Raw genomic sequence first — 26,759 nt, 5'->3', positions numbered from 1 at the left:
CTCCTCGCCCAGGAGGGGACTGGTAGGTGCTGGAGAGGGGGCCACCAAATCCATGGACTGAAGCTGGAACATCTGGAGACGGGATTGCAGCTGGTTCCCTCCCTCTCGCAGGGCTTCTTCGCCCGTGTCCCCTCCAGGAAAGCTGCCAATGTTGGCTGTTCATGAACAAAGATGGGGGCATCCTATGAGACAAAACGGGGGTGCTCTGGCTGTTGGGATGTAGGTGATCTGATTACTGTATAAATACTCGTTTCTGTTGATATGCATTTTTCTTCCATAAAAATTCAGGAGACATCACATTTTCAGCGAAGAGACGTCCCCAAAGTCGCGTCGTTGCTCTGCCTTCTCCATCTGGGAAGGGGTTTTCCTCAAATCCTCAAATGACTGTTTATGCAACGCTGATTACAAACTTAAATGTTTAAAAAAATGTAAAAATTAAATTAGAGATTCGTGTTGACTTTTGTTGTATGCAGGCAATTGGAAATGCTAAAACAACACGGAATGACAACAGCAGTCGCTTTGGGAAGTACATTCAGATCGGCTTTGATAAAAGATACCACATCATTGGTGCCAACATGAGGACGTATCTGTTGGAAAAATCCCGAGTCGTATTCCAGGTGAGGAGCTGTGCTTTTTTTTCTTTCCTACTTTTTTTTTTTTCTTTTGAGTGCGGTACTCGGGGGAATTTAATAGTCTGGATCTTTTCTTTGGATTAAAAAAATGGCTTTAAAAGTAGCCTTCCTGGTGGACACGGCTGCCAGACGTGTCTTTCGGGCTTGGTCTTTTACAGTTGTTCTTGATAATCCCAACCTGGTGACCTCCTTCTGGAGGAATACGTACCTGCGAGACTCATTAATTGGCCTCTGATTGTTCCCTCCGCGCCTGAAGTTGGAGCCCCGAGGAGAGACCGCTGCTCCCGGCCTGGCTGCCGAGCAGGGATGGAAAACGTTTCTCTGGGCAGCTGCTGAGATTTTTACTGAGCGTAAAAAGGCAGGAAGGGATAACTTGCAGGCAACAGTCTTTTGTTTTGAAGATGGAGGAGAAACGGGAGAAGGGCTGAGGTGGCTGATGTCTCTGCTGCAGCACATCCCTGTGGGTCTCTTGTCCAGGGCTCAGGATAAGCTTTCTTGGTTTCTGCTTAATATTTGGCTCAGAAGCACCTGCAAAACTTTTGTCCTTACACAAAAAAAACCCCAAATACAAAAATCCTGCAACCAAACAATCTTGGGAAGCCATGAGTGTAGGCCACCTCTTTTAACATTGCTGTCAGTTTGCCACATGGTGTTTGTTAGCTAACTTAGCTTTTAGGGGTAAGGCGTGGAAGGTAATATCAAGTTATTTATTTCCTTTGCAGGATGGGCAATATACTTTGGTCAGGGCAAGGCTTGGCACCTCCTTTTTCCCAGGTGGCACAAGGTCCTCGTCATGGTGGCACCGAGGAGGTCTTGATGGTGGGAAGCAGGGGAGGGGGTCAGGGTGGACTTAGGCTCAGTGGGCGCTGGACTGAGGATGGGAGCACTGGTGTAACCTCTTCTTGCCTTTGTTAATTCAGCATTTTCCCTCGTAGGCGGAGGACGAACGCAACTACCACATCTTCTATCAGCTTTGTGCCTCGGCGAGTCTTCCAGAGTTCAAAGAACTTGGACTAAGTAAGTACTTCTACCTCCCCGTTTGCCGGTGGCGGCTGCCTGGGTGTGATGGCAACAGGAAGACGTTGTGGGATTAGGAGCGCAGGTCATCCAGGAGGTTGCGTGTGCCTCTTCAGTGGGAGGAGGTAAAGGGAGATGAGCTTGAAGGGCTTCTTCTCCCCAGTGGAGAAGGTTTGCTCGTGCCACCTCTAGGGATGTGGCACCTTGGATGGGACACCAGCCCTCGGCAGCTCTGCTGTGCAGCAGCTTGCTCCGTAAAATGCACGAAGCTTGTGTGGCGCTGGTGGGTGCTGTCAGGCTCCTGCAGGCTCTGCTGGTGGTTAGGAGCCGTTGCTGGAGGTTAGCCATGGTGGAAGAAGACCCTGTATTTTGTAGAAACTGCATGCACAACCACAGTGAACCACACACTGGCAGATGCCAGCTGATGCAGGGAGAGAATGTATTAATCTTGTAGGAAACTTGCATAAAAATCTGTATTTTGAATGAAGTATGAGTATGGGTTCATCTGGCCAGTGTCTTGCAGCTTTGTCCTTTGAATCCGTTATCTTTTTAGATTGGCTGTCAATGGTTAACTCCCCGGATGCATCCCAAGTTGTGTTGTTTTTTTTTTTCCCCCCAGGATTTGCAGCAAAACCTCCATAAGGCACCCGAATAAGAGGTTTTTCACTTGCAGCAGGGGGTGCAGAGATGTGTTGTAATTAATTTTTTAATCTTGAATGTTTGCTGTTGCTTAAAAAGAGAAGCGAGGCTTAAAACATCCTTTTAAGTGTTTAAAAGGCAGGTCATGATCCCAACATGGAGCATCTTGCTGCTGCAGAGTCTCGCAGAGGTTTCCATCGTGGCTACGGAGCATAAGATAACTTCTGAGACTGTCTAGGCGTAATCTTATCGTCTGTCCCAGGACACCTGGGTGGGAGGTGAAGGTTTCTCATGATTCACTGTGCACCAACCATAGCGTGAAACCTGGTCCGTAGGTCAGTGCTTGTGCTGGACCTGGGGCTCCTTTTGGTCTCTAAGGGTCCCAAAATGATGTTCTTCTGACAGTGGCTTCCCAGCTACTGTCAAAAAAGCCCATGTTTGGTCCCGTTGCATGCTCACGTGATCCCAGAGCGCATCTCTTGGAGCGCTTTGAAGAAGTTTCTAGCGTGGAGTTACACGCTTCATTTTTGCAAAGATACCCCGAGTAATGCTGTTGTCCGTTGGCGTCTTAAAATTCAGAAATAAATAATTTCAACCCCGTCTGGGAGACGGGTTGCTGTGGGAGAGCTCCGGCTGTGAAACCACCTTTCTCTTCTTGGGAGCAGAGGAAATCTCAGCCTTTTTCGACATGATTCTTTAAAAGCCTCGTCTATATTTCTGGTGACTGGGAATATTGAAGGCTCAGAGCTTTCTGCTCTCCTGGTGCATCATCCAGGACATCTTTGTACTGGTGCGACTGTGGCTCTCGACTTCAGTGTCTCAAGGGAGGATGTATAATCGCAACAGCTGGCAGCGTAGGAGGTGATGGGTGCCAGGGCTGCTACCCCAAAAGGCATTTCACTGGAAGGAAAGCCCTTTTTGGGTCATTTCTAATCAAAATTTGATGTTGTCAGTCTCCAGCTGTGCTTTTCCGTGGTGCTTGTGGGTTTGTTGTAGCGCAGGATGTGCAGGTATCCATCCGTACAGCCTGCTGCTTCGGGTAAAACGCAACATCGGGACAAGAAGTGATTCTCTCCAAAATTAAAGCTGAGTGTCTTCAGCGTTTCCTGCGCCGTCACCTTGCAAGAGCTTGAAAATACCTCCCTGAAATGTTTTTGTAGCTGGCGGACACGTGGTGCTCGTGTGCTTGGTGGGGTTGGCTTCTGGGCGACAGGGATGTGGCCACCGTGAGCTGCTTTTATTAGGGCGAGCCAGGCTCTGCCCTGACCTGTTGAATTAATAGTGCTGCGCAGTTTTCTGTGAGCTCAAGTGTGCAGAATTCGTTTATTTTTCTTTCTTTTGAGTTTTTTTTTTTTTCATTACCACCTCTGCATCGGATTTACTAGCCCGTATCTCAAGATGACTAGTCAAACTTATTTCCTCATGTGAGCTGTACCTTACCTCCCTGTCAACCTCTTCTTCCCAAGGCTTCTACAAACCAAGGAGTATCTTGATGTAAAAGTCCATCTTTTGTTAGACAGAGAGCAGGAGGTATGTTTTTCCCTCTCAAAAGCAGGAGCTGTTGCTTTTCCTTTGGGTCTTGTACACGCAAAGAATTGTTGTTACTCTCTTCTATATTGCAAAAAACTGGAAAGCCGAGAGTCTCTAAACTTCGGTGAGCCCAGTACAGCAAACCAGTTAAGTGTTGGCTTTTCAGGTAAAGCAATCCTAAAAGTTTGATTTTTTTTTTTATTTATTTATTTTTTTTAAACTAGAAAGTAAATATGTTACTTAAAATGTGCGTGCCCTTTTGAAGCCTGGTGTCTGACTTCACGATCACTGCGCCTGGGCAGTGGCGTAAAACAGGGATATGCTTGTTTTGTTTGCAGTGAATGAAAGGGTTTCTGCGGTTATTAAAATGATTGCACGCGTGTTGAGATGTAAATATTGGAGTCGGTTATAACAGAGATGACTTGAGGCGGAAGCAGATCCCAACATGGATGGTTAAAATCGGAGGCTGACGTCCCGTTCTTATCAACCGCTGCCAGCCCTGGTTGTGTCTCGCAAGGTGACACGTGGCGACATCGAGCTGGTAATGTGATGTGCTCCATCACGGGCCGGGTGAGCTCCCATCGTGCTGGGAGGACTGGGATGGACATCGTCTCTCTGACCCCAATCAGCATTTTCTGCCCCTTGTTCCTGACGCTCCAGCAACAAGGAGAGTTACGGAAACCTCCGGCTCCCGGGGCTTAGTATGCCAAAAAGAATTAAATGTTTTTCTTACAGCCTGAAAGTACAGCTAGTGCAAAAGCCTGCGGCAGGGCTGCGAAGGGATGGGGACCTTCTGGTGGCAATGGGAATCAAAAAAAGTGCAGATTGCAGTGATTTTAAAGGTTACCAGCAGGCTGATGTGGAATGCACAGTAGGCTGCTTTTCTCATTATTTTCGTGATCCTTGGGAAAAATACGTTTGTGAGTGTTTAACGATCTTTCTGAGCTGTTCTCGGCGAGTTCCTCCTACCCGGTTTGAAACGACTTGAAGCTGAGAACCCATTCTGGGTGGGATGGGGAGGTTCTCCAGCTCCTGGGCTCCTCCAGCCCTTCCTGGGGCCAAGCCCGCTCCCGCACTGCTAGGACTCAGGTTTTGGCCTCAAATAAGCCCTCGTTTTAAGGAGGGGTGGTTGCAGGTGAAGCTTTTTAAAGTAGGTACAAATCCCGCCGTCTCTTCTTCTTGTATCTGCATTTAAAATGCTTCTCGGTCTCCATAGGATTTAGCCTTGCGTCGTCCTGAAATAACTTTGCTAAAGCACGGATACTTAAATGGTGTAATGCCGGCACTGCGAGCGCTCCTCCATTCCCTTTGCTCCCCGGGTTTAAGGCCTTCTGTGGGAAAGACATTACAATGTCTGAATTGGTCGTGAGTATGTAAAATAAGATGAAAAAAATTGAAAGTAGTAACCTCAGTATTGGAAATAATATGCACCTGTGCAACAGAGCAGTTATTCGAAGCCTGAACAGACCACAGCTCTGCCCTGGCTGAACTTGCTTTGCGTGGGGAAGGAGTTTCATTACTGCAAGAATTAATTACAGTGACTTACCAAGGTTATACTTTACCCATTTCCCAGCAAACCCTAGTTTAAAGGAGGCGGGTGCCTTCGAGGATGGGCAGGATGGGGGACAGGGAGCATCCCAGTGCACGATCTGGAAAGCTTCAGCTTGCTGATGTATTTCTTCTCTTTTTTTTTTTTCTCTTTTCTCTCCTAGCATGTGCCGAAGACTTTTTCTACACTTCTCAGGGAGGTGACACATCCATCGAGGGCGTGGACGATGCTGATGACTTTGAGAAAACCAGGCACGCCTTCACCCTGCTTGGTAAGGGGTTCTTCTGCTTGGAGGCTTCCCGGCAGAAATCTCTCGCAAATGTTTTTTCAGTATTTTGCCTGAATTATATGACTCTCCTGTAACGCTAAGAGGTATAAATCCATCTTCCTATTGACCTAGTTGGCTTTGCCTTGTTCTTTAGTATGAGCTGCAGAATTGTTTCTTACAGCTGTCTGCGAAGCAGCGGAGGAGAGTGAATTTAAGAGAAACCAAAATAAACCATTCTGGAGTCAAAGCTGCGCTGCAGCTTCGACTTGCTATTTTTTTCACCCTATTTACAAGCAGGAAAAGAGCTATTACTCCGCAGTTCAATCCGTATTTGCGTTGAGGGTGATGTCACTTCTCGGACCACCACTGTATTGTACCAAGTAGCTAATTCCTGGGAATAATGAGCTGAGCACATCCCTGCTGTGCAGAGTCCGGGTTTGCATGGCCAGCTGCAAAATCTACCCCTGCAACAACCACTGGTTACACGGTGCCGCATCCTGCCTGCGGCAGTGACTATTTGAAAGGAAAAAACAAATTTTGCAGGTGGAAAACTTTTTCCCGGAGTTTATGAATGTTTATCTGAAGCCAAGTTTTTAAATCCTGTTAAGTCTCGGTGCCTCTCCCTTGCATTTCATCTGCTGGGAGAGGAGCTCATGATGTTTGCAGCCAGCTGTGAAATCCCCCTGAGCAGCTGCATCGCGGCCACTGCGCTGGGCTGGCGGCGAGCATGGGGACTCATTTCAAACGCTATAACTGCAAGCGTTTCCCCCAAATTTGTCCTCTTTGTGTTTTAGGTGGGCCGCATCTCTTTTTCTTTGGGGTGACAGCGGGATCTTGTCGTTTACCCTCCTCTTGCCCAACTTGTGCGACTGCTAGCTGTTAACTACTCCAAAATATACGATGCCTCTGGTCACTCCAAACTTGCCCGTGGGACTGTAATCCCCAAGGGATTCTCTCGCCATCCCCTTGCCACCTGCAGTCTTGCTTTGGTCCTCTCTCTGTGTCCCCAAAGAGCTCCCCTGTCTCCTTGCTGGTCCCCACGAAGCGCTGTGCGAGCATCTTCCTCTGCGGCCAATTTTTCCTGCTTTTCGCATGCTTCCTCTGGCTCGGCCTTTCCTCGTTTCCTTCAGTGTTTCCCAGCTCTGTCTGCTTCTGTCCGGGGCCTGCTGAAATTGCTACTACGCTTTCTAGTCTTGCCTTTTTATGTGTAACAAGGAGAAGTCAGATTTATCTGCAAATCCCTGCCCTAGCCAGGCCTAACTCCAACTAAGAGTGCCAACTAACAGCAGAGCGTTGCTCCTTTTTAGTAACCTTGAAACGTTTCTCACTGTGCTGATAAGAGAAAAGTCCCGAGGGAGAGAAAGGGAAGCTCTTGGTAATTCAAAAACCAGCAGGTGATGTCTCAGACCTTGGGTAGATAATTAGGACACCAGCACTGTACACAAAAGGGGCACAGAAAGCCCAGTTGGGATGTAAAAATGCAAGATATGACAAGAAAGCTGTGTGCAAGCTGCTGCTGAGCAAAGCTCCTGCTGGGAACGCTGGCAAAAACCTGCCAGAAAAATATAGAAAGCAGTAATATCTTACAACCCCCAGTGAAGACCCACAACACGTAGCTCCTGTTGAGACGCTGGGGACACGTAAGACAGAGCTTCACATCCACCTCCCTGGTGATTTGCTGTAGCGCCGGTCTGGAGGCGTTGCGCATCATGTGCACGGCGTTAATTTTCTCTTCTGTTTGTGGGACACCGGCAATAAGTTGTAATTTCTGTGCTTCGGCTGTCAGTGAGATCTCGCTGTTGCACTACGATCGCAGAGAAGCAATTCCTTGTTCTATAGAAGCCCGCGGAGCCCTTATAGCTCTGGTCCCGTTTGATCATTATGGGGTAGCATCCTAGGTTTCGTGCACGTTTGCCATAGTATTAAACCCATCTCTGATAAAATCACTTTGATGCAATCATTAGGGGTCAAGAAATCACACGGGGAGCTCCTCTCGCCGCCTTCGCTGTCATTTTTGAGCGATGACTTTACGGAGAGTTTATGATGAGTTTTATTGGGAGAGGTCTGATCATTCTGAAAACCAATGGCCCGGGAAGGAAATCAAACACCGCGTGCGTTCTCAAATCAACTGTAAATTGCGGTTTATTTTCTGTTGTGAAAAATCAGTCTATCAATTGTTCCCGTAGGAGTGAAGGAGTCTCATCAGACGACCATTTTTAGGATAATTGCTGCCATTCTGCACCTAGGGAACCTGGAAATCCAAGGGGAACGTGATGGCGATGCTTGTAGCGTATCGGTAGGTCACATGTGGGACACGTGGGGAACTTTTTATGGTTGTAAATTGACTCGCGTTGGATGTGCTGAGCTTCGCAGCAGTATCCTTTGGTAGAAAGCTCTTTTCCTCCTGGTTTTCTTAGCCTTTTTTTTTTTTTTCTTTTTTTTTTGAAAACACATCATACTTTCCTGGTTGTTTTCTTTTTCCTGGAAGATAGTGCGTTATTTATCCTCTTCAGCCAGCCCAGCGAGATGATTCAAAGGTCGTTTTCCACCTTAAGTCCCAACCCATCTTTAACTCTTCCCCCTTTCTTAAAAGACTCGGTGCACCGAGCATTGGGGGAACGGTGATTCCCACCAGCAGAAGGTGTGATGCTCCACAACCGCTTTCCTACAGGCAAAGCCATGAAGCTGCTGCTTGTAACGTGGCCATCCAGTATCCAAACGAGCACCGCACAGTTAATTAGCAAGAATAAATAAGACTAAAAGATGCCTTAGGGGTGTTTTTTCTGTTCCTGTGTTTGTTCGGGGGGGAGGAAAAAGTGATTATATGGAAAATACTGTCCTGTCAATTATCATGGCATCCCAGACCGGGTCGTTTGTTCCTAATTAAAGTATTAAAACGGGTTCTGCACACGCTTCTAGTGGTACCCTTGAGATAATGTGGTGTGCAGTTAGTTGGATGCTGGGGGTAATTTGCTTGGTATTTGGCAACACGGATACGTAAAAGCGGTCTGCTCCGACAATGTCGAGCTCTGTAATGGAGTTCGTGTTGTTTAATTACCTTCAGATGTAATTGCATGGTAGTATATCAGTCCTGTTATGACTTTGAATCCGTGGTCAAAAAGGTATCAAAGCAAAAAAGCATCCTAGAGGTCTTTTAAAAACGCATTTTTCTCTCCGTCCCCAAAGCCATCCAGCTTTTATACAAGCACGTATCTGACTGGAAGCAATTTACTTCCTTTAGATATGTATGATTACACCGAGGAAAAGAAAATTGATTTCTCACTGTCCAAAAGGCAGCGTCTGCTTTCTTAGCATAATAGAGACCCAGAACTGCCTTGTCTTAGTTTGAGGAGGAAAAAAAAAATACAATGCGCTAGAAAGAATGAAGTTCACGTTTCATTTTATTGATTATGCGAAATAGAAGCCCTTCTGGTAAGGCACGTTTTGCAACTTCGTTGTTCAAAATGGAGTTAGTTTGTAAAAGGCATACCCTAAGCTTTAAGTTGAGGCTTAATCGAGGTTGCTCTGAAGGAGCGCGTAGTTGCAGCTCAAGGAGGAGTAAAGTGGAGAGGGCTCTTCCCTGTTGGCAGTCACCGTGGAAATCTGCTCTTTATCAAGTTTGAGACCTCAAGGATAGCCAGAGCAGAGGAAAAGCCATAGGATGTACCACCATTTAGAGCTCCGTGTGAGCCATTTAGTCCATGTCCGTGAAGATTAGCGCAACTGGATGAGTGCTCATCACTTCTCTGTCCCCTATCAACCACAGAGATACGCAGTATTTCCCTAGATGAGCATGAAATGCCGCTTATTTTTTGCGCTGATGTGGGAACCTGGTATTAAAACTCCATTTTTTTGGAACGTCACCACCTGCTGACTTTTCTTGTTACCCCTAGAGTGAAGATGAGCACTTGAACAACTTCTGTGGCTTGCTGGGTGTGGAGCACAGCCAGATGCAGCACTGGCTTTGCCATCGCAAGCTCATCACCACGGCCGAGACCTACGTGAAGAACATGTCCGTGCAGCAAGTGGTGAACGCCAGGAACGCCCTGGCCAAGCACATCTACGCTCAGCTCTTCAACTGGATTGTGCAGCACATCAACAAGGCCCTGCACACCACTGTCAAGCAGCACTCCTTCATCGGCGTGCTTGATATCTACGGGTAGGCATGTTTTCTGCTTTTAAGGCTGTTTAATCAGTCGTTTCTGATTTGTCTCGCCCTTCTGAGCACGAATGCTTGACCTTGCCTTGTGGCAGGGGATGGGAATAATAGGAAAGGTTGGAAGAAGCGTGGTCATGATATGTGGATTGCAGTTTCGATCCTCCCTTAGGTTTTCCAGCGCTGCCACTGAAACAGTCTATGGAGAGCCCCTTGAGCGTTGGCTTTTGGGGTTGACCTCCCATGCTGTTCCCATTTGGGCTTTCTGTCCTGTGTGCTCTTTAAAGCATCAAGCTTAAAGATGGGCTAGGCGTAAAGGTGCAGATGTGGAGACCAAAGACTGCGTTGGCTCTGCCTGGGGTTGCCGTGGGATTTGAGGAAACTACTTTGCCTCTTCAGCTGTGAAACCACTGCTGCGGGGCCCTCGTGCAGCGAGAGCTTTCGGAGGACTTTGTGAACCTGCGGCGGTGGGATAAGGTGCAAAAAGCTCTGGCATAACCGAGGGTAAGGCTTGCAGCCTGCAAGCTCAGGGGGAACAAACTGCTTTAAATTCACACTGGGCACCAGTTACTGTCCGGTCTGTCATCCTGGAACTTGAGTGCTGGTAGAAGAGGGATGCGAGAGTCCCATGTGAAGAGTTAGTTTTAGCTGAAGTGCTGCAAAGAAGCAGAAGATGGAGGAGAAAGGAGGGGGTTGTGTCAGTTGCGGGGTGACAAGGAAAGATGGATTCTGGGTTTGTTGTTTTCCTCTCCCCTCTTTCAACACCATCCCTTTTCCGTCTCTCTGGGGAGCAAGGACAAGGGAGAAGTCACAGGTTGCCCAGAGCGGTGGGAGATGCCCCATCCCTGGAAACATTCCAGGCCAGGTTGGACGGGGCTCTGAGCAACCTGGTCTGGTTGAAGATGTCCCTGCTCGTGGCAGGGGGGTTGGACTAGATGGCCTTCAAAAGTCCCTTCCAACCCAAACCATTTTGTGATTCTATGGTTTTAAATGGGCCAAGCAGCGGCCTGCTGTGCTCCCTTTAATATATTAAAGTACTTGATTGCTCCGCTTTTGGAGGGGAAGGTGGGATGGACAAGTTGTAGCTGCTCCAAGAACCGGTCCCTGCCCCAGCGCAGTGGCTGTGCTCGCTCAATCCCGCATCTCCTGTAACGGCAGACTCCTCGTAAGGTCTATCAGATCTAAGTGAACCTGAAGTTCGGAATGAAATCCTGCCAAAGCAGTTTGGGTCAGCTGCAGAAAGCTTTTATGGCTATAATACCTACATGGTTACTGGAATTGGATCTTGTGTATGAAACCTCCCTGGGGTTTCTACAGCTACTGGTGATGTTGATTTTAATGTTCACTGGACAGAAAAGATGTCAGTGTTGGAGCATTGGCGTAACCCACTGCCTGCTCATCTCCATCAGCGACTGCTGCCGTACGGGCAAGGTTTACAGGAATGCTTGTACCAAGTATGCCAGGAGTACAGTCCTCTTCGGTTTGGGATTTCAGTGGGATGGTTTGGGATGGTGACGTTGCTGTCACAGAATGGTATCATAGAATCCCAGACTGGCAGGGGTTGGAAGGGACCTCTGGAGATCATCCAGTCCAACCCCCTGCCAGAGCAGGGTCACCCAGAGCAGGTGGCACAGGAACGTGTCCAGGCGGGTTTGGAATGTCTCCAGAGAAGGAGACTCCACAGCCTCTCTGGGCAGCCTCTTCCAGGGCTCTGCCACCCTCAAAGGAAAGACGTTGTTCCTCATGTTTAGGTGGAACTTCCTATGTTCGTGTTTGTGCCCATTGCCCCTTGTCTTGTCGCAGGGCATCACTGAAAAGAGCCTGGCCCCATCCTCCTGACACCCACCCTTTAAGCATTGATAAGATCCCCCTCATTCGTCTTTTTTGCAGACTAAAAAGACCCAAATCCTTCAGCCTTTCTTCATAAGAGAGGTGCTCCAGTCCCCTCATCATCTTGGTAGCCCTTTGCTGTCCCCTCTCCAGCAGTTCCCTGTCCTTGAACCTGTCAGAGGTTTGGGCTCTCCCAGGTATATAGCACAGCACCTGGAACACTTTAAATCACCACTTGGGTCTGGCACAGTCTGGTTGGAGGACTATGAGGTGGAAAAGCTGTTTCCCATCAATGTCCCTAAAACCAGAGATTTCTGCAGGCCGGAATATGATAAATAAAGCTTTGAGATGGAGCTTTGTGGGCGATAGCGGGTCAATGCAGAAAGCTGGACGTCTGAGTTACAAAGTCAGATAACGGTTTTTCAGAAATCTGAATAAAAGGAGACTTGAGGATAGTGCTCATGAAAGATTAAGCTGGGCTTGACAACCTGTTAGTGTGGAAGAAAAACCTCCCTTAGCTGCAGGTCTGCTGTGCGTCACGTCCCGCGCGTGGGCCGGTTGATGCTTTTACAGCACTGGTGTCACCGCAGCGTACCGCAGGTTTGTTTTCCGCGGAGACCTGCAGGTCCGATCGAAAGAGGTAGGTTTGCAAGGAAAGGGTGTCCACGCTCCAGGACATAACACTTGAGTGTGAGTCTGATCTTTCGGAAGGGAGTATTGCTGTCTAAAAGCTGAGTAATGAACACTCCAGAGACTTTGGGTGCTGGCAGCCTGACTCTCTGCAGTCCTTCAAAGTGGTTTGGTTCCCCAAACTCAGGTTATTTGGGAGTTTTAACCCATTCTGCCAAATACTGGATTTTTTTTTTCCCCAAATGTCTTGTTTTTCCTTTTCCTCTGGGAGGGGGATTAAGGTTCCCAAGGCAGGGAGTTTCCACGTAGCCTCCACTGCACGTCCCTGGCATGCCAAGGACATCTGTCCCTACGCTCTTGGAGGAGGACTGTCCCCGGGGGTGGGATTTCTTAGGGACAAGGTCCAAACCCGGTGTGGAGGCTATGAGATTTGTCTCCTAATTCTCCAGTGCTCGACCCCACATCCTTAATTCTCCGTTAGTGTTGGGGTGAGAGGATGCAGCATTAAAAACCTTAATGTATTTATTGAAATGGCATCATTTGCTGTAGTAGCAATACCGCGGTCCGTCCGAAGAGTGGATTCATGTGGCATTCCTGGACGTGGTGGGGACTTGGTTTTTCCTCTGTTTGCCACATGAAGGGAAGTGTGAACATCCAGGCACCCAGCTGTACGCTGGACTTATTTATGAACTTTTAAATATTTTGGTATAAACCCTGGTGCCGCAGCGGATTTAGGAGATACCGGTTGTACAGCAGAATAAGGAACAGCAGAAAAGCCAAAATGCAGGCAGGACTTCCTGGCGAGGACGCGTGTGGAGCTGGTGACCAAACTGCTCCATCAATTAGTAAATCACGCTGGCCGAGTCTCTTAATTAGTGACTTCATGAAATCTCCCTTGGAGTTGATGTCGTGCAGCTGCTTTGACCCTCGGATTGCACTTGCAGAGAGGGTTCATAAATCGCACCTGGTGCCTCTGAGGCAGAAAAAGAGTTTCCACTCCGATATCTTTTCCTCTGTACCACTGCTCTCGTTGTGTTTTTCCACCCAGCTTGCCGTGCCTCTCCATCTCTGTTTAATTAAAATCTTTTCTTGCCCCATTGCTCTGATTATGAACCTGCAGGAGTTGGGATTTCCAAGGAGGAGACCTTTCAGTTGCAAGAGCTGAAGGCGCTGATCTGCTTGGTGTGATGGCCGGGCAACCAAGATCAAGCACATCAGGAGCTCTTCGAGGACATGCTCATCATTGAGGCTCTGGCCGCGTGTTTAATATAAACATTATTTTGGCCCAGACACCAGATTTTGTTGCATTAAAGATTGCAAAGCTCAGTTCATGAGATGAAGAGGGATTGAACGCCCTTTCCTCGGCATGGCCTGCATCGTCTCCAGGGGCAACGCCAGCCCGGGGGCAGGTGGAGAAAGACCTGGTCCTGGGTTTCCTCAGGGGCTGTGGGGCTGATAAAGGCACAAAAGTGGCTCCTTTCTCCCATTTTTCATTTTCCTTTTCCATTGCCTTTTCCTGAGGGCTGAGGCATTTTCTGTGGTGGGCACGTTACCACCTGGCAGTACCCGGGGAACAGCTACATCATGTGGAAAACAGCCAGGAGTCCTCAGAAAATACTAGAAATACTGATTTTTGTGGGTAAAAAAAAAAAAAAAAAGCTTCGTTTGTTTAGTGCTTTAAGACTGGTCTGTCAGCTCCTACAGCACCTATTACCCGAGCAATTATTTCACCGCGCATTTATCATTACGGCAGCTCATTCATTAAGCACAGGGAGCCTTACCACTTCTTCCCTGAGTTGTTTTAATCCTTACAGTCATGCGTCAAAGACTCTTTTTTTTTTTTTTTTCCTCCCTCCTCCAACTGTGCCTTAAAAATAGAAATAAAAATAACATAATTCCCCGTGGTAGTTGGAAAAATGTCCTTTTTTAAGAGCAAACCCGGCTCCCTCTGCTTACCCCTGGGCATTGCGTGCTTCAGCCCCGACCGCCCCAGGGGCTCTGCTGGCTTTTTGCTGCTTTCCTGTAGTTTGTGGTATTAAAACTGCATATTTTTTTCTTTTCTAATTGTGACTAGGAAGCCACTTTTGAGCTCGGTTTGGAGTTGGCCAGTGGCCCTGAAGGGGTAGGGTAATGTTTTGGCAAGAGGAGCTTTGGAAGCCCTGGTGAAGAGGGGCATCGCCAAGACCAACACCAGACTCCCTCTAAGAAACGTGTTGGAATTGGAGCTGGAAGCACCATTTTTCTCCCTGCCTTCCAGAAGTCGCTTGCTCACGTGTATCTAATTTTTGCGCTATCGGGGATGCAATACAGAGGCTATAATTATGAATGTAATACCTTCTTTTTCTGCTCTATTGAATTACATTAAAAGTACCGTGTTGGGTCTTTTAAGACAGCAGCTACTGTTTCTCCATCACCTTTGCAGTTGAATATATTTGGACTCAATATTTCATAATATTTTTCCCCAAGAGGGGCTGTTACATTTCTCGTCTCAGGCAGCGCTTTCGCCTGATGGGCAGGAAGCCACAGTCGTACCGAATATCTTATTCATGCGTAGCAGAAGAGACTCTTGAATCCCTTGAGTTGTGGCAAGGAAAGACAGACATTTTAGGGAAGGAGGAATAAAGTGAAGATCTGGGATAGGAGGAATGCGAAGAGACGGCTGAATAACCGGTGTTCTGTGTCACGCAGATGACACTGTCGCAGAAAAAAGTAGATTTTGAGACGAAGCGCCGCTTAATGCTGATTTATTCATTGCTTTGCAGGTTTGAAACTTTTGAAGTGAATAGCTTTGAACAGTTTTGTATCAACTATGCCAACGAAAAGCTCCAGCAGCAGTTCAACTCGGTAAGGTCAGCTTGGAAACCTTCCCTAAAACTTCACGGGAAACGTAGCAAGGCTGGATTATTGAATGCTTTGATTCTGCTTAATGATGCTTACCTGCAGGCTGGCCGGATCGCGTGGCCAGCATGAATGTAGCCCTTGGGATGCCATCTCTCCCGCGCCATGGTTGTGCGTTGCGATTGCACTAAATGTTGGTATCGTGTTGAAAATATTGCTTGGTTGATCGGTAAGCTTGATACTGGAAGCAGGTTTGCAAGTGGCTCATGCAAAGGTGCGTGCGTGGTTTTGAATAAATAGGTAGTTTGCCAGTTTTCTTTTGTGTCGTTTCAATCCTAAACCAAAACCTGGATGATCTTGTGCCGAGTCCTGATTCCAGCGTGTGACAAAGCGTGGGTAGAAACCTGCCCATTAAGTGCAGCTTAAACCTCTACAACACCAACTCTCTATTAAATAGCAGGATTAGACACGTTCCCCGTTTTTTCACTTGAACGTGTCTCACAAAAACCTGGGATTCTTCTATTTTATTAGATACAAGCACTTACCTGCGCTGGAAATGAAACCAGTAAGGGGTCGCCTTTTGCTTTTGTTGTAAACAGGGAAAATATTCCTATTAGTTTCAGGATACGAGGGGGGGGGAAAAAAAACTTGTTGAATTTGAGCAGCTAAGTACTGCAGGGTAGTTTGGCACTTTGAAACCCTGCCGTATGCGTGGACGTGAACGCTAGCAGTATATCTCATGCATCGGATCTGCTAAAAATGAAAAGTAAATTATGGAGTGTATTTGCACTGTTCGTATCTTACTTAATATGTCCAACTATCACTTCTGAAGCTTATAAATTCAAACTCTCGACATGTTTGAAGAGATTTTTAAAAAGCTGTCTTTGAAGAAAAAAGTGCATTTGAAAAATCTTTTTTTTTTTTTTTTTTAATATGCTTAGAGTATCTCAGAAATAGCCAGAGACAATTTATCTGCTTGGGCAGAGGTCTGAGATATGTAAGCCATATGAAGATAAGTTGGTTTTTGTTATATATAATTTTTTTTTTTTTAAATCAGAAACTACAATAGAAATGTTCCCGAGTCAGTTAGATACTGCTGCTGATATCCCTTCTGGGAGGATGGGTGCTTTTTGTGAAGCTCTGTTCATAGATGGGGGCACACGCGCTCAGCCCTAGCCGGGGTCCCAGCCTGGGAACCTGCTGCAGGTCACTAGTTTCATCAGCAGAGCGCTGAAGGAGAGAGGGATTTTTCTCAGCCCGAGAGATATGTGTGTCATTGCCATTTCAATATATGCCTCCCACCTAAACGTAGTGACAGCTTCAGTCATTTTCTAGTGAAGTCATTTAAAACCTTTTTTTTTCTTTTTTTTTTTTTCCCCCTGCCCCGTGGTTTCCTAACGTGTCGCTTTTAGTTTCCTTTCCAGAAGCTCGATCGTATAAACGGCAGAGCCTTTACAAAGCTGCACGTGAGGGCACTTAAAGCTTCTGTGGCTTCTGGATGTGCTGGGGGAATACTCTGCTCCAGTGGGGAGGAGTGGGTGAACGGGGAAGGGGCTGGCGCTGTGCTGCCTGGGGTCACCACCAGTAATTCTGTTGGTTTTCCACCCTCAGCACGTGTTTAAGCTGGAACAAGAAGAGTACATGAAGGAGGGAATCCCTTGGACTCTCATAGACTTCTACGATAACCAGCCCTGCATAGACCTTATAGAGGCGAAACTCGGTATCTTGGACCTACTGGATGAAGAGTGCAAGGTAAAGAGGACTACCTACCGTTTTGCTCTTATTTTTATTTTTATAAAAGGTTAAAGAATGGGCTTTAACCTGTGGTAGCTTGCAAGAGGGTAAACATCTCCTTTCACATGCATTGCCTGGATGCCGATGGCTAGGGCAGACTGGTGGCGTTTGCTTTCCTTTAGGACCATTCAGAACTTCCTTGGCAGATGTTTGCTACCAACCTGGGTCCCTGGTCTCACCATGTATTGCCAGAGCTCATGTTTCTGGCCTGGCTGTACGTAGGGATAGTCATAGAATCACAGAGTGGTTTGGGTTGGAAGGGACCTTAAAGACCATCTAGTTCCTATCCCCCTGCCCTGGGCAGGGACACCTCCCACCAGCCCAGGTTGCTCCAAGCCCCGGCCAACCTGGCCTTGAACCCCTCCAGGGATGGGGCAGCCACAGCTTCTCTGGGCAACCTGGGCCAGGGGCTCACCACCCTCAGAGTGAAAAATTTCTTCCTCAGATCTCATCTCAATCACCCCTCTTCCAGTTTAAAACTGTTCCCCCTCGTCCTATCACTACACTCCCTAATTGCTTGCGACTTCTGATTCCTTCAGTATTATCCACGAGCTGAAGTTCCTTCCTGTCTCAAGCCTTATTTTGTCCCAAGGGAAACCTGGCTCCTGTTGCAATAACTATATTTGGAGTAAAGTCGATCGCATTTAGTGTGCAGGCTTCAGGTGCTGGAATCTGTGCTTCAGTGGCACACGGCATATAGAAAAAAGCATCTCTGAGAGGGTCTCCTGTTTGGTTAACCTTGCAGCATCAAGGGATAACAGCCACATAGTGAGGGTTTGCTGAGGTCAATGCCAAGCTCTGGCTGACTTCTCCCAAATAACAAGCGATAGGACAAGAGGAAGTGTCCTCAGGTTGCGCCAGGGGAGGTTTAGGATGGATATTAGGAAAAAGTTCTTCATGGAAAGGGCTATCAAGCATTGGAACAGGCTGCCCAGGGCAGTGGTGGAGTCACCATCCCTGGAGGTATTTAAAAGATGGGCAGACGTGGTGCTGGGGGACATGGTTTAGTGGTGGTTTTGACAGTGTCAGGTTGATGGTTGGACTTGATGATCTTGAAGGTCCCTTCCAACCTAGGTGATTCTGTGAATTTCACACAAGTTTTTTAGAAGGCTGAAATTGCGTGTCCATTCTGCTCTTTTGAGATAGAGAAGCAGGAGCCAGGGATGACCTGTAGAAGCATCTTCAGTTGCGTAGGCTTCTTGTTTAGCCATTCCTTCAGCATTCTTCTGCTGGGGTTTGGGCTTGTGTCTTCCCTCAGCTTTCCTGAGTTTTGGGTTTGTGGTTGGTTGGTTTGTTTTGTTTTTTTTTTTTTTTTAAACCAGGCTTGTAATGTTGGGAGAGTAGTTTGCCATCTCTTATCCTCTGACTCTCATAACAGCCTAAATTAAATCTTGCTTTAAAATTGAGCGGAAATCCCAGAACAGCAACCCTTCATGAGCATCCATGAGAAGGTTGGACTCCTTGGTCAGTCATGAATTATCGAATATATCTAGGAACAAAAAAAAAAAAATTAAGATGGGAGATTTTCTTGGGAAGTTGGCATGCCTGTTTTGAAGGTCCTTGGTGTGAAGAGTAGGTGGCAAGTCCAGAGTCTTGAGATATAGTCATCTCAACAGGAGAGCTCAGTGTGACACTGTGATGATGAGGGCTTCTGCACTGGGAAGAGCAGCTCGTATCTCTTCCAGTACTGGTATCTGCACAGAAATGATGGTGAGGAAATACTGGAGAGAGCGTTGTCGGATCGGGGCTATGTAACACTGTGATACTGTGGAGCCTGACTGGTTTTGCTGCAGTGTGATCAACAAGTTGTCTTTGGGAAGAGTTTCCATCACGACTCGGATATATTCTGTGCCAGGAAATGTCTTACCGATTCTGGAAGGGCTTTGAGGGTCTTTGTACGAGGGCAGGGAAGGGTGAGGCAAGGGGTGGTAGGAGAGCTGAAGCAGGGAATGATGTCCCTCACCAGGATGGCCAAGGTGATGAGAAGGACACAATGAATTCTTGTTGGCTTTTTGGGATCCACGAGTATGGGACAGATCCAGTGGCCCGAAGGCAGGAGTGTCATGTTGCATTAGTGGGAAAGATTTTGGATCCATTATTTAAACTAGTGTCCCTGTTGGGATTTTAGGAGACGTATGACTTGTCTGGAAGCAAGGTGACCTGTCAAGTGGCTGTGACAGGGCTGCCTTTCTAGGCATGACGAGGCTGTCCCAACCTGCATGTTCCACAAGCTCAGCCCTCGTCTGGGGTACAAACATTCCGTCACTTTGCGAGAGCCAGCCAGAGTTGGGGCTTTGACCTTTCCAAATCTAGTCTCGGGAAGACTCCTTAAAAATGAGGACAAATTAAACTTAATTTGATGCCCTTAAAATAGCATCTTAGCCAGAGCTGGCTCAGGAGGAGGTCAGATTATTTGCTTGATACTCAGCAGCGTTTCATTTGGTCTCTGTGCTATTAAGCCTGTTAAATTCTTCAGGCTCAAACCAGCTCCTGGGTGTTGTGGGGACCGTAAGGAAAGTTTCCCTCGTGCCATATTGGCTGATGACGCCCTTTGCTCCTTTCCGAAGCATCTGGCACGGGTTGTTGCTGGTGACGTTGTATTACGTGGAGCAGTTCCTATGCAACCGCAAGAATGTGGCCAACTTCGCTGTAGGTCTGTCTGCGACTACTTTTTTCGTCCGTGCTTTTTTGGACCAAAAAAATGAAACGCAAGATCTGTTCCCCGCACCCCCCCCCCACGTCAAATGCCAATTATCTGGGTATTTACCTGTCAGTGGGGAATGCTGTCATTAGTCACAGGCCCTTATTATGGGCCCTCTAATCGGCTCTTTTATAATAACCTGCAAGCGTTCTCCAGCTTTATGAAAATTTCAGCAGTGCCTGTCAACCGAAAGCACCAGTTTATGGATGAAAACCTTCACCCCCGCATCACCGGCGGCAGCGTTTGCACCCCTCGGGGAGAGTCGGCCACGGTGGGCGCGGGACCACAATAGGGTAATTGCAAGTCATCTCGTTAGGCGGATAAATATACTCGGGGACTTGAAATGGCATCGAGGGGGTCCTGGCAACATAATGAAACATTAGCGCAAATGCGGAGGGTTTGTCGCTAATGTTCTCGCTTCACAGTATGGATTATTTTTTTAAAAAAAATCTTTAATGTGAGGTTGGGGAGGGGGGTGGTTGCGTACGTGCTGAAGCAGTTCAGCTAACGAAGGTCATAGACCTTTGGTGCGTAATGAGTCTTGTCACCGTTTAGAGAAGAAGGGGGCCAGACAGGGTTGAAACGGGAGTCGGCAGTGAAAGAGAGGGCTCTCAAATTTAAATTGGAATTTTAAGGACAAAACGCGTTTTGTGAAAGCAAATGATAAAAACCCTAGCTTGGAAAAAAGAGGGCTTTAGGACATGTTTAGTTTGGTTTTTTTTTTTAAACAGCTTTGAGGCCTTATGAGTTGGAAGCTGTTGTAGAATTATTAAGGTTGGAGGGGGCTTCTGGAGGTCACTTTCTCCAATCTCCAGTTACATTCCTGGTCTGCCCAGGAAGCCGTGTAATCTCCATGGGACTGTGACCTTGGAGGTTACATGTCCCTCCCATCATGTCTTCTCCTAAATGACCCTGGAGTCCTCAAAGTGCCACTTCCCCATTTCCTGCACTGGAGTGTCACCTGCCCGGATCTGGAGCTTTTGGGACCTCTTGGTTTTGCTTAGGCCTGAAAAGATGGCAGAGGAACAGCAAGAGTTATGTCCTGTGTGCAGAAATGACCTTGGCCAGAAACCAAGGCCACCACGAGAGGCACAGTATGGAAGTGCTCTAGCAACAAACTGATGAGCCTGAAGAGGAAGGAAGGGGGAGAAGGGCATCCAGGAGAACCTCCCTGCTGGTGAGCTGTGAAGTGTGGATGGAGTCCTACCACGGTGGTGGTGGGAAATAATTTGGGATAAGAGCAGAGCCCTCGAGGAGAGGAAGGAGAGCAATGTAGAGCCCATCAGAAGAGACAGGCATTAATGAGGGAAGCTGTCTTCTGAAAATCCAGTCGTGGGAAGTTGGGAGGGCATGTGGGAGATTGCTTGAATGTTTGGGATGACTTCAGGGTATGGTTGGCCTTATTGGTGGAGGGAATGACTTTGGTGGAGTGGACAGCAGACTTCCTAGGCAGAGTTTGAAGGCTTTGGGGTTGTGGGGGGGAGCACATGAAGAGCAACTTCAGTGCTCTGGAGAGGAGGAGCCAGTTAGGTTGATTTTTTTTCAAGAGACTTAAATTATGCTTGGAGGAAATTGAAAACTCCCTAAGAAATGTAGTCCATTTTCTGTGTCAAAGCTGGATGAGATGTCCTGCTTTTCAGGCTGAAACTGTTTACTCTGTGGGAGCACTGTGTGTCTTCCATACACTTCCTGGGTGTCTTTCAGGAGTACAGCCTGAAGTTGCTGTGGAGATCGGGGTTTCTCCATAAGATGTTCCTGCTGCCTGGCTGCTCTTTTGTTTTTGCCTGTGCTGTTGGGATGGGAGTGGGAACGGAAAAATTAATTTTCCGTTAGCATGAGGTGCATCTAAAAGGGTTTGATCAGGAACGAGCTGGCTGGAGGGGTTGATGTGTCAATCACGGCATTGTTGTCCAAGATTTATTATGGATCTTGGTGCAATTCTTTCCTCTTGAGGAGCAGCGTGACCCTGAGGCTGCCAAATGGGGGGATGTGTCTTACCAAACCCGTGAGCTCCCTCATGTTCTCAAACTCTCTCGTGGCTCCCGTTTTGTGTTTCATGGCACGTTGCCATCGTGTTACGCTGTTAATGTGCCAAATGCATTTTCGAAGGCTGTGCAAAAGATGGTCTTTAACCTTTCCTGTGTCCTTCTGTCAAGTGCCAGAAACACTGAAGTCTGCTCCTAGCAAACCGGTTTTCAATCCCGCTTGTCTCCGCGCATCGCTGTGAACTTGGGTATCTCAGCAAATGTTATTTTCCCTTGTCTGGACTTGTTAGTTTTTTGAACGTCAGAAATAAGCACGTCGCCTTCCTGTGCCACGCGGTCCTGTCCAGGGGGATTTCTGTTTCCACAAGCAGATACACGGAGGTTGGACCTCTGGGCTTTCCTGTGGGGCGGACCGTCTAATCCAACGGTGGAATAACCTCGCCTACGTCACGCTGTCAGCTTTTATGACTTTAAAGTCAGGAACATCACTTGCGGTGGAACGTGTCTCTGTTGCGTGGAGGAAGCTGAGGCTCTTTTCAGGCTTTAACATATATTGGAGTGATAAGGAGAAAAGAAAGAAAATGTAAATAGCTCCTACTGTGTTTTCAGAGGGTTGACTTTTAGATCATCGGGTTTGAGTGGACCTCTGTTGCTTTTATCCTGTTAATTGTCCTTCTGTTGGAGGTGATGGTGGAGGGAATCGCACTTTTTAGGCCAAACAGCTCCAAATATCTCCTCGGCTCTCTGGTGGGCGTGGTGGGTTCTTGACCCTGGGATGCTTCTGACCCAAAAGCAGTGGGACTTGAGGTGACCCTGGCCGCGCTGGGTAGGTTTGATTTCGGTTGCAGTAGCTCTCGGCAGCTCAGAGGCCGGTGTATGGATATGTGAGGTGACCCTGGCCGGAATTACACCGCCCATCTGATTTTACGCGGCGGGACAGTGAGGACAGATGAGCAGAAGCAGTGACCTTGTGAAGTTACCGGTCTAAGTTTTTCCCTGTTTAGAGATTTCCATACAATACTTGCAAGGCAGTTGGTTTTCCTCTTCCCCATCCCCTAAAAAAGTCTTGCACTGATGAGATAGTCTCTCAAAAACTTTCTCCCTAGCTTTAAACTGCCAAGCCAGTACCAAAAGCTGTTATAATAGTACAGATAATGCCCCCGTTAATTTTTATCTCCAGGACTTTGGTCCCTATCAGGTGCTTCTCAGGCAGCTAAAAATACCCAGCCTGCACAATGGTGAGCGGAGAGTGGTGCGGGTACGGCGAAACCTTCTTTTTGGGAGGCAGGAGCGATGCCTTTGAAGTTCAGCTCTGAGATAAGCAGGTTTTTCAGCAAAGTGGATGGTCTGAAAGAGAGCCGGTGCAGGATAAATCCGCTTTCTGCAGCGTCGCGGGGCTGCGGGGCTCCTGCTCCGCACCCGTGGCCCGGTCCCAAACAGGAGAGACCTAACGATCGTCCCAAAAGGGTGTTTTCAGCAGTTATGTATCATATTTGTATGTAAAAAAGAAACCCATCTGCATTTATGTAACTCCATAGTTTAAATATGCATGTCTATCTTGCATAAATAAAATATGTATATAATTGCATATATATAATTGCATAAATAACTGCCTTCTAATATTTATATATAATCTATTTTATTTCTTCCCCATGGCCAGAACCCTTCTGGCGTGGTTTGGCTTGCTGCCGTGAAATCAAAGGCCGTTTCAGAGCGGCATTAAGAAATATTCCTCATCTGTCTCGAATTTTCCTTGTTATTGTTTGCTGCCCCTATTTCCTCTGTCACCTTTCATAGAAAGGTCCAGATAAAAGACCTGATGGAAGATCCGGAGCTTTCCCTGACGCTGCACAATTGTTTTGTGGTTTATAGGCTTTGTCCTATCGAATTTTAAATATCCCCTAACGCTTTTCTTCTGACTCTTCTCTTTTTCTAACCTAAATAATCCGGTCAGCTATTTTTGTGTTAAAAATTATGCGTGTGTATATACGTGCAACCATTTCTGTCCTGCTGGCGGTGATGGAGGGTCCACCAGTCCATCCCCTTCCCATCCCTCCTGGGCTGTGGGATCCCCATAAGCTGTGGTCCCCAGCCCTCAAATGTAACACCTTCACCCCTTGCTTCCATTGATTTTTTGAGAATTTTGCTTTGTGGCAAACGTGTTGTGCTGGAAAAGTGAAAAATAAGAGATATTTGCAACCGTGGCTCTTTCCTCGCGCGGCCTTCTGTCTTTTAGAAAGCTTTGGCGGGGGAGGTTGGCTGGTTAGTAGAGAGGGACATAAACGTACCCTAAAAAAATGAGTCTTTATGGGAATTGTGATCATGAGGGTATCAGAAGTTACAATACATGGTTATATGCTGCTGTACAGCTATGTAAGTGCTTAGAAAATAATAAAATAAAACTAGATTTATTTTTTTTCCCCTCATCTTGGGAATATATTGGTAAAAACTGCAAGTGCTGGGTCGGAAGATAAGCTCAAACCCTCCCAGTAATGCTGGTTTGTGGGAAGTAGCCCGTTCCCTTGCTGCACAGGTAGTGCTCTGAGGTTTTTTTGGTCATTGCAGTTCTTTAGGATTTCTCCATTCTCTGCCCCATCCTACCAAAGCAATGTCTTGGGCAACACCCGCTACATTGGTGGATCATGGTCAAATCATTGAATGGTTTGGCTTGGAAGGGACCTTAAAGCCCATCCAGTGCCACCCCCTGCCCTGGGCAGGGACACCTCCCACCACACCAGGTTGCTTCAAGCCCCGGCCAACCTGGCCTTGAACCCCTCCAGGGATGGGGCAGCCACAGCTTCTCTGGGCAACCTGGGCCAGGGGCTCACCACCCTCACACCAAAGAATTTCTTCCTCAGATCTCATCTAAATCTCCCCTCTTTCAGTTTGAAACCATTCCCCCTTCTCCCATGGCTCCCCTCCCTGCTCCAGAGTCCCTCCCCAGCTTTCCTGGAGCCCCTTGAGGGACTGGCAGGGGCTGGAAGGTCTCCGCGGAGCCTTCTCTTCTCCAGGCTGAACCCCCCCACCTCTCTCAGCCTGTCCCCCCAGCAGGGGGGCTCCAGCCCTCTGAGCATCAAGGACATTGAGAATCCTTTCAAGGACAGGTCCACATAGGACTTGCACCCTGATTTCAGTGTAAATAGGATGCAGAAGGAGGGTTTGGCATCCAGGAGATTCCTGGCACAGGGCGTTGGGTGTGTGGAAGGGGGACACGGGAATCGTTTGGCTGTGGTAGGACAGGTAGGGGATCTGAAATCCCAACCCTGTGTGTAACTGGGGTTAATGCAGCCTGTGTTGGGATCCAAGTGACCTCACCCCAAGCCTACTGAGAGGCAGAAGTTTCTTAGAGAATCATCATTTTATTATTATTTTAACATTGATATTTTCATAGAATCATAGAATTGTCTAGGTTGGAAGGGACCTTTCAGATCGAGTCCAACCATCAACGGGACACTGCCAAGTCCACCACTAACCCATGTCCCTCAGCACCACGTCTGCCCGGCTTTTAAATACCTCCAGGGATGGCAACTCCACCACTGCCCTGGGCAGCCTCTTCCAATGCTTGACAACCCTTTCCACGAAGAACTTTTTCCTAATATCCATCCGAAACCTCCCCTGGGGCAACTTGAGACGTTTTCCTCTTGTCCTATCGCCTGAACCTTGGTGTCTGAGTGATTAATGCAACTTAAGTGCAAAAACACTCTTTAATTAATATTTTTTTTTTTTTCTGCAAGAGCGGTTCTGGCTGTTGGAGTAAAACCAGCATTTGGGTGTTTTTCACTGGAAACGAAATTTTAGTGTGTTTGTCAAGAATATACAGGAAAACTAAATAGCACACGCTCCTAGAACTCGGGGGGGATGGTCTCTGTTTCTCAAATATTCCTGTAGCCCACCTGGCCTACAGATAGCTCACAAGGAGGGTTCCTCCAAAGTGTCCCCACGTGCCTGACCACGACTTTTTGCTCCATTTTCTCCCCATCCAGGTTCCCAAAGGCACTGACCAGAACTGGGCGCAGAAGCTGTACGACCGACACGCCAGCAGCCAGCACTTCCAGAAGCCCCGTATGTCCAACACCTCCTTCATTGTCCTGCACTTCGCCGATAAGGTAACTGGGCGCCTGTTGGTTGTGTATGCTGGGAATTGAACGGAGAAATGGGATGTACGTGGAGGGGAAAAAAGAACCGCATGAAGGAAAATTTAGTTTATAGCACCAACGAGCTGCCTTTTGGTGATAGGGATGCCCGTTTGGCAATAATGTCGGTTGGGTGCTGAGATCTAGATCAGCTTGGAGGACTTCAGCCTCCAAATTATTGCCCTAAGCTTTAAATAGTTGTGCTTTCGAGAGCAGAGAGAAATCCTCTTTCTCAAAGCTGCAGTGAAATGAATTTCTGTAAGGGCAGCTTGACAGAAAACAAATTGGAAAAAGGAATTATATTTGAAGAGCGGGAGTGGTGGGAGTCAGCAAGGCACGGTGGGGAGGAGCCTGTGAGAGGTGACCTTGGGCTGGTCCCACCCTTCTGAGGGAGAAGACGCCGACCGTGGGACTCTTCCAGTGTCTGGTGCTGTAGGTTCTCATCATGGGTTCCATCTTCATTGAAACCCTGATGTGACAGGCGTCGCTCCCAGCAAATAAGAATCTTAAAAGCTTGTAGTTATCCAAAATACACGTTTGTTAGAAAGGAAAATATAAGGCCAACCTGGGAACGTGTCTGAGCAGCCAGACGACATAGAGGTGCTGTGATCTCGTACTGGTGCTTCTAACCAGGTTTGCCCTGGATGCGAGCAGCACTTTTCATGCCAAAGGTTGACACTCGCTTTTCCTTAGGCATGTGATTTTGCACATGTATCCTTCACAAATGCTCTTTCTTTGCGAGTTTTCCCATTTTGCGGGGGAAGGTCAGTTATTTCAGCCAACTTCAAATGCGAAAAATAGAACAAGATTTTCTTCCGTCCTCTCTAAATTCTTCCTTTGCATGCCAACCCTCTGCGATTTCGAAAACAAGAGACCTACGAGAGACGTAGCCAGGGCATCTTTTGAGGTTTATCGATTAGCTTACAAGGAGTTCAGAAGTGAACAAAAGAGCATGCAGAGGGACTGATGATCTTTGCATTTTTACTCCTGGTTTCCATGGAAGTGCGGTTGAGTCCCATACAGAGCGGCTTAATGCCTAAGGAACGCGGTGGGTTTG

At 47.5% G+C, this 26,759-nt stretch overlaps 1 protein-coding gene across 4 annotated transcripts in view; it reads left to right on the top strand.

Annotated features, from left to right (window-relative positions):
- Positions 1-26,759, top strand: part of MYO5B (myosin VB) — a 159,354-nt gene that overhangs the window by 54,346 nt on the left and 78,249 nt on the right. For all 4 annotated transcript variants that reach the window (XM_063319465.1, XM_063319464.1, XM_063319468.1 and 1 more), the window contains exons 6-13: positions 474-617; positions 1,568-1,649; positions 5,531-5,638; positions 7,822-7,931; positions 9,529-9,794; positions 15,014-15,095; positions 16,701-16,841; positions 25,553-25,675. In XM_063319465.1, coding sequence (XP_063175535.1) covers positions 474-617; positions 1,568-1,649; positions 5,531-5,638; positions 7,822-7,931; positions 9,529-9,794; positions 15,014-15,095; positions 16,701-16,841; positions 25,553-25,675 — 1,056 coding nt within the window. The remainder of the gene's footprint in view (positions 1-473; positions 618-1,567; positions 1,650-5,530; positions 5,639-7,821; positions 7,932-9,528; positions 9,795-15,013; positions 15,096-16,700; positions 16,842-25,552; positions 25,676-26,759) is intronic.

This window comes from Chroicocephalus ridibundus, chromosome Z (genome assembly GCF_963924245.1).
Source record: "Chroicocephalus ridibundus chromosome Z, bChrRid1.1, whole genome shotgun sequence".
In the NCBI taxonomy this organism is placed as follows: domain Eukaryota; kingdom Metazoa; phylum Chordata; class Aves; order Charadriiformes; family Laridae; genus Chroicocephalus; species Chroicocephalus ridibundus.
Note: the sequence above shows the minus strand (reverse complement) of the source record. Positions and strands in the feature narration are given on the sequence as shown.